General features: G+C 37.9%; 1 protein-coding gene across 8 annotated transcripts in view; it reads left to right on the top strand.

Moving 5' to 3' along the window:
- The window catches only part of arhgap44b (Rho GTPase activating protein 44b), a 66,688-nt gene that overhangs the window by 31,949 nt on the left and 21,559 nt on the right, over positions 1-13,180 (top strand). For 6 of the 8 annotated variants that reach the window (XM_077230825.1, XM_077230827.1, XM_077230822.1 and 3 more), the window contains exons 2-7: positions 2,445-2,484; positions 2,580-2,699; positions 7,142-7,218; positions 7,883-7,994; positions 8,453-8,529; positions 8,784-8,901. In XM_077230825.1, coding sequence (XP_077086940.1) covers positions 2,445-2,484; positions 2,580-2,699; positions 7,142-7,218; positions 7,883-7,994; positions 8,453-8,529; positions 8,784-8,901 — 544 coding nt within the window. The remainder of the gene's footprint in view (positions 1-2,444; positions 2,485-2,579; positions 2,700-7,141; positions 7,219-7,882; positions 7,995-8,452; positions 8,530-8,783; positions 8,902-13,180) is intronic. The other 2 variants (XM_077230826.1, XM_077230821.1) reach the window with 1 other exon arrangement.

The raw sequence follows: 13,180 nt of genomic DNA, 5'->3' as shown, positions 1-13,180 counted from the left end.
ACACAACTGAAAAGCATTTCAGTATGTTGTATGCAAGCATTTCAGTATGTTGTATGCAAGCATTTCAGTATGTTGTATGCAAGCATTTCAGTATGTTGTATGCATGCATTTCAGTTGAAACGGAAGGTGGTTAAAGTCCCCACTCCAGTCCAGTTGGTGGCAGTAGTGCACCTCAAGACGAAGAACTAGAAGCTGTTGAAAGAAGGCATAGTACAAAAGCGCGCCTTTCACAATACAAGCGACCGAAGTTGACCGTTCGTTCCTATGGTTCGTTCGCCCGCCAATCGCGCTACACCAGCGGTTCTCGAAGTGTGTGGCGCGCCCCACTGGCGGGGAATAGAGACGTGACAGGTGGCGCGCACCAAACGGGAGGAAATTTTCCTTTATATGCTCTTTATTCGTTGATGGCGAGTCCGCATCGTCAACTTCATCTTTGCAGCAACACAGAAAACACCAGTTTATTAATAAACAATTAAATGTCTCCTTGCTATTTTTTATACATTCATAATCATTACTTTTGCCGGTTCTTTGTGGCAAGCTTTATGCGTGAGCTTGAGTGCGGCAATATAACGCTCATTATCCTGTATAGCCTATTTAAGTAATTAAATTAATATAATGGGGCGATTTGTCCACTAACGGCTTAAATGAACAGCTACTAGTCGACTAGAAAAAAACTTTAGTCGGAGACAGCCCTTATTCCACATATTTTCGAGCCAGCAGAAAATTCTGGGTTGCGCGCGCGACCCTGAGCGGAATGAGCGAGCGGAGGAATATTCAGAAATGCGCTCTCTCTCTCCGCTCACATGCTCTAATCGGAACAAAGGAATATTAAAATAATTAATTATTAGTTTATATCTTATACACTGCCCATCATTTTAATCCCATATCAAATGTTATGTCTATTTTAATATGTGTAATATATACTTTTCTTTTTTTTTTCACGTTTTTAAGTAGCCTACAATATTATGTTAGTCCACATCCCCCAACCAGGGGATGCTATGACGAGTGGCACTTTTATTTATTTTCTATTTTTGAACTTGATACAAATTTTGACACAGCTGCACTTTTATTTTCTTTATTTTTGAACTTGCTGTTATTTGATGTAGATAGTTAATTTGTATTTAGATACAACTCGTTACTATACTGATACTACTTGTTACTTCAATAAATTTAAACATTTTAAGATTGTTGCTTATTTCATTATCATTGGGGCGGAACAATTTCAGTTGTGTGTGTGAGAGCATTTCAGTTGTGTGTGTGTGAGCATTTCAGTTGTGTGTGTGAGAGCATTTCAGTTGTGTGTGTGAGAGCATTTCAGTTGTGTGTGTGAGAGCATTTCAGTTGTATGTGTGAGAGCATTTCAGTTGTGTGTGTGAGAGCATTTCAGTTGTGTGTGTGTGAGCATTTCAGTTGTATGTGTGAGAGCATTTCAGTTGTGTGTGTGAGAGCATGTCAGTTGTGTGTGTGTGAGCAATTCAGTTGTGTGTGTGAGAGCATGTCAGTTGTGTGTGTGAGCATTTCAGTTGTGTGTGAGAGCATTTCAGTTGTGTGTGTGTGAGCATTTCAGTTGTGTATTTGAGAGCATTTCAGTTGTGTGTGTGAGCATTTCAGTTGTGTGTGTGTGAGTGTTTCAGTTGTGTGTGTGAGCGTAATATTTTCAGTTGTATGTATGAGAGCATTTCAGTTGTGTGTGTGTGAGCGTTTCAGTTGTGTGTGTGTGAGCATTTCAGTTGTGTGTGTGCGCGTAATATTTTCAGTTGTATGTATGAGAGCGTTTCAGTTGTGTTTGTAAAAGCATTTCACTATAGTATGTGAATGAATTTGGTTTCATATGTGTATGTGAGAGGAAAAGTACATGTATGTGCATGCAATTCTGAATAATGTCCCTCGGGGCACCTCATAAATTTCAGCCAAACATAAAAAATTTTTTTTATTATACTGTGCATAAAGAACATTTTTAGAAAAAGAAAAGAAAATTTTTTTTTTAGGGCCGTTAAGATGTTTTGTGTCGTGACATTATTTTCATGACAATAAAAAACAATTCCCACAAAATTCTCACTATTGGAATGTTAATTCTTTGACAAATTTATTTATGTGCACAATTTAGTGATGAGATTTTTTTGTTTCATGTCAATGAATGAAACAAATGTGTCAATGTCGCATTGCAAAAGATGGTCCTAAAAAATCTGTTATTCACTCATTTAATTTTAATCATGTGGATCAAACATGTTGTTTACAGGTTTTAGTGTGATTAATCCACAATTAATAACTTGACCTGATGTGTACCAGCTGTTATCAGGCTTGTGCGTCTCAGATCCGTCGCCTCCTTCCTCTTTCTCTCATTCGCTCTCTGTGTCAATATTAGTTTTGTGTCACGGATGATTAGTGTTCACACACACACCCACACACACACACGCTGATGAATGTTTACTGTGTGTCTCCAGGGCAGAGAAGACAGAAGTCCTGAGTGACGATCTGCTGCAGGTGAGTGAAGCGGTTCGTGTGTGAGGTCTAGATGTGTGTGTGTGTGTGTGCTCATCTCTGAGTGTGTGTGTGTGTGTGTGTGTGTGTGTGTGCAGGCAGAGAAGCGTCTGGAGCTAGTTAAGCAGGTGTCTCACAGCACACACAAGAAGCTGACCGCATGTCTTCAGGGTCAACAGGCTGTGGACGTGGACAAGCGCTCTGTCAGGTCGCCTTCAGTAAGTGTGTGTGTGTGTGTGTTCATGTTCACATCATTCAGAACTCATTCTTTTAACGATTCATTCACTTTTAGAATCAATATAGAACTCAATTTTAAAGAACCCTTTATCCAAAAAAGGTTCTATATAAAGAGAAATGTCTTGCATTTTTGTTTAATACTTTCATATTTAACAGGTTATTTAAGTTTTTTCCCTAGTGATTAAGTATGTTTATGAGTTGTTTAATTCATAAAATCTAATCCAACTTAAAAATGAATTCAGTCATTTATTTAATCGACTCACTAAATCCGTCAGAGCGGATACTGAACATCTGATTCTTTTACCGAACTGCAAATCATCGTTATTCTCAGTGTCCGTCTCGAAATGAAGCAAGTTTTTTTACTGAAGTTTCATGAATGTAATTAGCTAGGGATGCTCCGATTGATCGGACGCCGATCATGATCGGCCGATATTGGCTAAAAATAGATTGATCGGCGAACCCCAAAAGTGCCGATCAAAAAAGCCGATCACGTGACGTAAATTACTCGCGCGACTTTTTCCCACATGCATGCGTGGCGCACGGGCACACAACAGCAGAGCGGAGCTTGGCAGTGGCAACATGAGTTCTCCTTCACCGGAACGAATAGGGAGTCTCCCAACGGATTTTTTTATTTATTTGTATTGGTACATTCGTGCCGTGAGATGTTTCAAAAGTGGTGGTGGTATTTTTTTTTTTTTTTGATCTGACGTAGTTGGTTCCTCAACTACATCAGATTCAGATTATTTTATTTAATGCCATGTCAGCATTCAAAGCTATTTTCATGGCAAAAATTCAATCATAAAAATACAAATATCATATAAATACAATAAAACAAAACAAATATAAACAAGTCATTTTATACAACATATATTTTTTAAAAATCCAAAACCTTTTCAGGCATAATCTCATTAAATATGTCCTTTAATGAAGTAACTTCATAAAAGAGCATTCTGCTCAACTACATCAGACGTTCATAATAATAACAGAAAAAAACTTGCCATAGTTTTGTCCTTTTATCAGTAGCCAGTATTTGATGTAACAAGTTGTACATTTTGTTGCCAATTAGTAAATGTAGTGGGTGTATTAAGAGGCTACAATTTCCAAATATGCCTTAGTGTAACTTGATCCCCTCCCATTAGGCTGATCTGATGTGTGTTGGTCCGCCTGACGCCTCTTTGTTTGGAATAATTTAATGTTACTCTGCATTATTTGGGAAAGCTGGCCTACAGTAGCCTTAAGACATCTCATTTTCTAAATACAATTAAATAAACAGATTTCTACAAATGGTGCAAACTCTGCTAGATTATAGATAAAAGATTCCCATTCCCCTGCCATTCTGTGATCGGCAGTGATCGGCAATCGGCAGATCATGATTTTGGTGATCGGTGATCGGCCCCAAAAATGCTGATCCGAGCATCTCTAGTAGCCAGGTTTCCTTCCAAGGGTTTTCTTTTTTTTTGCGAAAAAAGGTTTTGCGCATCAAAATATTTACCGATATAGCTGATGGAAATGCCAATTATCAATATTTTTTTGCAAATATCGACACAATCCTTTTCCGTTTGACTTTAGCGCATAAATTCTATGTCGATACTTTAATTGTCGCGAAAAATAGTTTGGAAACACTTTTTGTCGAGAAAAGGGGGTTTAACGCAAATAAATGTGGTGTCACATGATATTTTCATCACGTTCAAGGTGCAGTCGTCACAACAAAAACCATGGCCGGTTGTTTTACTAACCTCGAAAGTTTCGCCCATCACTCTATACTCGGCGCAGGTTGCCAGCTTGTACAGGGCAATGGCAATCCCCTTTAGTGTCGAAACCGGTGGTCGTGGCAGTGGCGTAACTTTGCTTTGAAAAGTGGTGGACACCGCACAACTCGTTTTGCTATTTGTTTATTTAATAACCGACTTTACTTGGGGACTCTTTCCTTTTTAATTGTTCTGTTTACAAGTAGAAATTTCAAGCTTTCTATATATTTCTCAGGTCTGTGCAAGTACATTATACACTGAGTTTCGGTTCATTTATGAGACGAGAGTCCAGTTCACGCGCCGGCGCCTCCGTGATGTTTTATTTAACCTTTATTTAACCAGGAGAGTCTCATTGAGATTAAGAACCTCTTTCGCAAGGGTGACCTGGCCAAGACATGCAGCAGTACAAACACATAGGTACAGACAAATAACACAGAAGACTAAAGCTAACATTTCATATAAGCATTTAAAATAATGTTTACAGTCTAAGAGCATTTAGCCTACATTAAGGAATCTGCCTCTAAGTCTTTCATTTTGGATTTAAAAGCATTTAGCGAGATTAACTCAATGAGTTTCAAGTCCTTTTGCAAAGTATTTCATGCTGAAGGTGCAGAATACAGAAATGCCTTCTTTCCCATTTCCGTACGGGCCTTGATGATCTATTTTCTACTATATTTACTTCTTATTTATTAAATCCATGCAATTGGTTGATGAAACATTGATTAAAATTAAGATACAATTAATAAAAAACGAAATTCACTTTAAAGAAAGGCTTTGTGCTTTCTGTTTGATGTCTCTGTGAAAGTTTTAAAGTCGCTTTCAGAGCGGTCATGTCCGTAACGGAGAACTGTCACGTCCGTAACATCGTTTTTTTCCTCATAAATGCGAGCACGAAAAATTTAATTAAATTTTTATGTTCTATGGAGGCCGACCATTCTTCATCGGGTTAGTATTAGGCTACTTTTGTTTTGCGCAGTATAATTCATAGAATTACTAAAAAATATTTTGCCACCTAAAAGTTACAGATTTTTTGTGTCATGTCTCATGTGTATTTCCATCATATTAAATATAAAATGCATGTGTAGACTGAAATTTTTCTAATGTCTGGCCTCCTTTATTAAGGGAGTATGGATATATAAACAGACGTTTCGGCATTAAATGCATTTTCTGAGAATTTATATTTCAAGTTTTGACTGCAAATGTCACGTCCATAACGCTGGAATTGGCCAATTTTAAAAGATTTATCCTCAACAAGTTTTTTGGTGTAGTGTAATATCGAGACTGGCAAAAAAAAAAAAGAACTTTCTGTAAACTGTCGCCACAACTTCCTCCGAAAACGCCTTATTGCTGGTCTCTCCCAGACCTTTGGGCTTCGTTGCATTTAAAGGGTAGTTACTTCGAGCCCTGTCAGATGAGCAACTGCTTCATTCTGTCGTCGTCTTCTGATATTTCGGACACTTGCAATTATTTGTGAAATTGAAATTACTGTAAGCTGGCAAATTTCAATTAACTGCCTGAATACTCTCTCCATTTTTGTTTGTTTGTTTGTTTGTTTTTTGTTTGGTGTTGGGGGGTGCTGACTGGAACCTCAAAAGGTAGAATTTGCGATAAAAAAAAAAATGTATGGAAACGACTCAAGGGCACTTTTTTTTTTGCGATACACCAAAACATATGCGACAAATCGCTTTCATCATTCGTGACGTCATCCCGCGCACAATCGTATCGGTAAATGGCCAATTGAATGGAAACAGTCTGGAGACGGCAAATTTCGTAATGTTTTTTTCCCCGCATATTCACTTTGTCGATAACATAGCGCAAAAAGTGGATGGAAACGAGGCTATTAATGACTTTAATTTACTTTAATTAAATACATTTACTGGTTTTGTGGAACTGACTCTCATTCTTTGCATTGAAAAAAAGCCCAACGATAAAAACAGTTTTTATTTATTTGTAATTCTCTTTTTTTTCTCAGTTTTGTTTCTCTTCTTTCTTTCTTTTTTTTCTATAAATGCAACACAAGCAACTTTTGGATTTTGGGTTTAAACGTGGTCTGCACATGTTTTCATGAACTCATTTGAGCCGGTTCTTTTAACGAGTCATTTACTTTTAGAATCAATCTAGTTCTATATAAAACTCTTGACTCAATTTTAAAGAACCCTTTATGCAATGGTTCTATATAAAGAGAAATGTCTTACATTATTGTTTAACACTTTCATATTTAACAGGTTATTACGTGTTTTTCCTAGTGATTAAGTATGTTTATGAGTGGTTTAATTCATAAAATGTAATTAAACTTAAAATTCAATTAAATAAACGAATCAAGTAATTAATTGAATCGACTCACTGAATCAGAGCGGATACTGAACATGTGATTCTTTTACCAAACTGCAAATCATCGTTATTCTCAGTGTCCGTCTCGAAATGAAGCAAGTTTTGTTACTGAAGTTTCATGAATGTAATTAATCACTTTAGTTTGGATTGAAAAAAAGCCCAACAGATATAGATAAGAGATAATGATGAAACTTTTAATTTATTCATTTCATTACAATGTTAATGACTGTTTAATTAAATAACCTCAAAATGTATCACTTTTGTGAGCAATCTACTTCTACTTTTAAATATTGTCATGAGGACTGTTGTGGTGTTTTTTCCATGAAACGTGTGTTTGCGCGCAGAAGAAGCTTCCTCTGACGTCTCTGGCTCAGTGTCTGGTGGAAGGAGCCGCTGTTCTCGGAGATGATTCTCTGCTGGGGTGAGAGAGGCTCTCAAACACTTCACAATCACATGGTACCTAAAGTGCCCCTATTATGCTGTTATTAAAGGCTCATAATGTTGTTTTAGAGTCTCCTACACTAGTGTTACATGCATACAAAGTCAAAAACACTTTAGTTTCCTCATAATCTCCACTGCAGCGTCAGCTGTTTTCTCTCAGTGTCTGAAACACTTCGATCAAGGATTCAGTCTCTCTTAGCTCCGCCTCTCTGAGAGATACTCTGCTGTGATTGGTCAGAAAGCAAATGCTCATTATCATATCTGAATCTCACAGTGATACGAACAGTAACGCGTCTTCTCGACATGAGCAACACGAACCAAACTCTTCCAGTCTCAGATAAACTAGTGTTTGAGGGCGGAGCTAAGAGACGCTGTTCAGCCAATCAACACCAGAGGTTGGGATTATGCAAATGAGTTGCACATCTACGCAGGTTCAGCTGGAAGAGAGACTGAATTACTGACGACTCGTTTTAGTACAGAATCGATTCTTTCTTTTAGGAGAGAAAAACTCAATTTATCTTTGATCTTTAAAACTTTGCCGTCCTTTTATACGTGTATACGTCATATCCCAAAAAACATAATAGAGGCACTGTAAATGATCTCATCTGTGTGTTATAATGTTTATTCTGAATGTGTTTGTGTAGCAAGATGCTGAGGATCTGTGGAGAGACACAAGAGAGACTCGCTCAAGAACTTCAGCTCTTCGAACTGCAAATCGAGGGAGACGTCGTGGATCCGCTCTACACACTCTCTGAGGTGTGTGTGTCAGTTTCATTGTTTTTATGGCCAACTTTATACTCAAATAACTTGTCATTTTTTTACAAATAAATAACAGATAGTTGTGGTCCTGGATGCTGATTGGTCAATCCAGCCAAAGGCCGAGCTAAAATATAAGTCCCACTGATTTTTTTAGATAATATTCCAATAATTTAACAACACATTCATGCAGATAAAAAAATACAATATTTCATACTTTTAGTATGTTTTTTATTAGCTTTTTATTTTACAATTATTTATTTATATTTGTATATGTTTTTTTTTCATTGTACTTTTTATGTTTAAAATTTTTATTATTTTGGACGGAGAAAGGACATTTCATCAGCTTGATTCAGAATAATGTGTTGAAAAATGATCATTTGTGTAAATGTTTTATAAAAGCAATTACATGTGTTCTTTCTGTCGTCCGTTTATTTTTTTCTTTTGCTTCCTCAAAGGTTGAAATTCCCAACATTCAAAAGCAAAGAAAACATTTAGCCAAACTGGTGTTGGACATGGATTCTGCTCGCACGCGGTGAGATACATGTAAAATTATATTATATATGAATTACATTATATAAAAAGTTATGTAAAACAGTTTGCAAAATGCAATTAAAAGCATTTGAAACTTGCATGTTTATGCATGTTCAGTTATCATCTTCCAAATTAAAATAAAATATCTTTATCTTCTTAAGTTAATTGCATTGCATTATGTATCGACAGTATCTCACATTTTGATTTAGTAGGCAAATGTGTTTTTAATACGCTGTTCTCTCCTCCCAATTCTAGGTGGCACCAGTCATCCAAATCTTCAACTCTGTCTAATAAAGAAACAGCAATCGGGGCCAAAGCCGACGCCCTCAGGGAGGAGATGGAGGAGGCGGCCAATCGAATGGAGATCTGTAGAGTGGGTGGAGCTTCTCTCTCTCTCTCTCTCTCTCTCTCTCTCTCTCTCTCTCTCTCTCTCTCTCTCTCTCTCTCAGCACATCAGCTTATTTCATGCATACATACAGTTAACATCTGTTTACAGGGCTGTCAAAATGGCTGAAAATCTACATTTGAATTTCTTTCTTAAATACTCGCAAAATTCGAATTATATTCGAATTCTAGAGGCAATACTTCATGTTATAGGAAAAAAGTACTGTATTGTCTCCTATGCCCAAAAGCGCACGCGAGCGAGCGCAATAAGCAAATATAAACCAAATCAACCATCAATGACATTCACTTTTTTTAAGTGCATTAACTTTTTGAAACAATTGTTCTTAATTAAAATATAATTTCTTTAATGTGCATGCAAGGAAAATGAGGTTACAATAGTGCATAAAACTGTGTTTGTGCATCAGTAACCTGAGAAAACACACTTCAACACACAGCGTAATGAACTGCATGAACACAAAATAGCAAACTGTCATTCAGAAACACTCACTACTACTCACTACATCTACATATACACACTTACTCACACACAGACACACACTCACTTCTACTCACTACATCTACATATACACACTTACTCACACACAGACACACACTCACTTCTACTCACTACATCTACATATACACACTTACTCACACGCAGACACACACACACTTCTACTCACTACATCTACATATACACACTTACTCACACACAGACACACACACACTTCTACTCACTACATCTACATATACACACTTACTCACACACAGACACACACAAACTTCTACTCACACACAGACACACACAAACTTCTACTCACTACATCTACATATACACACTTACTCACACACAGACACACACACACTTCTACTCACTACATCTACATATACACACTTACTCACACGCAGACACACACACACTTCTACTCACTACATCTACATATACACACTTACTCACACACAGACACACACTCACTTCTACTCACTACATCTACATATACACACTTACTCACACGCACACACACACACACACACACACACACACACACACACACACACACACACACACACACACACACACACACACACACACTTCTACTCACTACATCTACATATACACACTTACTCACACACAGACACACACACACTTCTACTCACTACATCTACATATACACACTTACTCACACACAGACACACACACACTTCTACTCACTACATCTACATATACACTCTTACTCACACACAGACACACACACACACTTCTACTCACTACATCTACATATACACACTTACTCACACACAGACACACTCACACACACTTCTACTCACTACATCTACATATACACTCTTACTCACACACAGACACACACTCACTTCTACTCACTACATCTACATATACACACTTACTCACACACAGACACACACACACTTCTACTCACTACATCTACATATACACACTTACTCACACACAGACACACACACACTTCTACTCACTACATCTACATATACACACTTACTCACACACAGACACACACACACTTCTACTCACTACATCTACATATACACACTTACTCACACACAGACACACTCACACACACTTCTACTCACTACATCTACATATACACACTTACTCACACACAGACACACACTCACTTCTACTCACTACATCTACATATACACACTTACTCACACACAGACACACACACACTTCTACTCACTACATCTACATATACACACTTACTCACACACAGACACACACTCACTTCTACTCACTACATCTACATATACACACAGACACACACACACTTCTACTCACTACATCTACATATACACACTTACTCACACACAGACACACACACACTTCTACTCACTACATCTACATATACACACTTACTCACACACAGACACACTCACACACACTTCTACTCACTACATCTACATATACACTCTTACTCACACACAGACACACACTCACTTCTACTCACTACATCTACATATACACACTTACTCACACACAGACACACACACACTTCTACTCACTACATCTACATATACACACTTACTCACACACAGACACACACACACTTCTACTCACTACATCTACATATACACACTTACTCACACACAGACACACACACACTTCTACTCACTACATCTACATATACACACTTACTCACACACAGACACACTCACACACACTTCTACTCACTACATCTACATAAACACTCTTACTCACACACAGACACACACTCACTTCTACTCACTACATCTACATATACACACTTACTCACACACAGACACACACACACTTCTACTCACTACATCTACATATACACACTTACTCACACACAGACACACACACACTTCTACTCACTACATCTACATATACACACTTACTCACACACAGACACACACACACTTCTACTCACTACATCTACATATACACACTTACTCACACACAGACACACACACACTTCTACTCACTACATCTACATATACACACTTACTCACACACAGACGCACACACACTTCTACTCACTACATCTACATATACACACTTACTCACACACAGACACACACACACTTCTACTCACTACATCTACATATACACACTTACTCACACACAGACACACTCACACACACTTCTACTCACTACATCTACATATACACACTTACTCACACACAGACACACACTCACTTCTACTCACTACATCTACATATACACACTTACTCACACGCAGACACACACACACTTCTACTCACTACATCTACATATACACACTTACTCACACACAGACACACACTCACTTCTACTCACTACATCTACATATACACACTTACTCACACGCAGACACACACACACACACACACACACACACACACACACACACACACACACACACACACACACACACACTTCTACTCACTACATCTACATATACACACTTACTCACACACAGACACACACACACTTCTACTCACTACATCTACATATACACACTTACTCACACACAGACACACACACACTTCTACTCACTACATCTACATATACACACTTACTCACACACAGACACACAAACTTCTACTCACTACATCTACATATACACACTTACTCACACACACACTTCTACTCACTACATCTACATATACACACTTACTCTCACACAGACACACACACACTTCTACTCACTACATCTACATATACACTCTTACTCACACACAGACACACAAACTTCTACTCACTACATCTACATATACACACTTACTCACACACACACTTCTACTCACTACATCTACATATACACACTTACTCTCACACAGACACACACACACTTCTACTCACTACATCTACATATACACTCTTACTCACACACAGACACACACACACTTCTACTCACTACATCTACATATACACTCTTACTCACACACAGACACACACACACACACACACACACAAACTTCTACTCACTACATCTACATATACACACTTACTCACACACAGACACACACACACTTCTACTCACTACATCTACATATACACTCTTACTCACACACAGACACACACACACACACACACACAAACTTCTACTCACTACATCTGCATATACACTCTTACTCACACACAGACACACACACACACACACACAAACTTCTACTCACTACATCTACATATACACACTTACTCACACACAGACACACACACACTTCTACTCACTACATCTACATATACACTCTTACTCACACACAGACACACACACACACACACACACACAAACTTCTACTCACTACATCTACATATACACACTTACTCACACACACACTTCTACTCACTACATCTACATATACACTCTTACTCACACACAGACACACACACACTTCTACTCACTACATCTACATCTAAACTCTTACTCACACACACACTTCTACTCACTATATCTACATATACACTCTTACTCACACACAGACACACACACACTTCTACTCACTACATCTACATATACCCTCTTACTCACACGCAGACACACACACACACACACACACACACACACACACACTTCTACTCACTACATCTACATATACACTCTTACTCACACACAGACACACACACACTTCTACTCACTACATCTACATATACACACTTACTCACACACACACTTCTACTCACTACATCTACATATACACACTTACTCACACACAGACACACACACACTTCTACTCACTACATCTACATATACACACTTACTCACACACAGACACACACACACTTC

The sequence above is a fragment of the Siphateles boraxobius genome, unplaced genomic scaffold (assembly GCF_051911475.1).
Source record: "Siphateles boraxobius isolate OS27281-9 unplaced genomic scaffold, OSU_SipBor_1 151, whole genome shotgun sequence".
In the NCBI taxonomy this organism is placed as follows: Eukaryota; Metazoa; Chordata; class Actinopteri; order Cypriniformes; family Leuciscidae; genus Siphateles; species Siphateles boraxobius.
The sequence above is the reverse complement of the archived record's forward strand: the minus strand, read 5'-3'. Positions and strand labels throughout refer to the sequence as shown.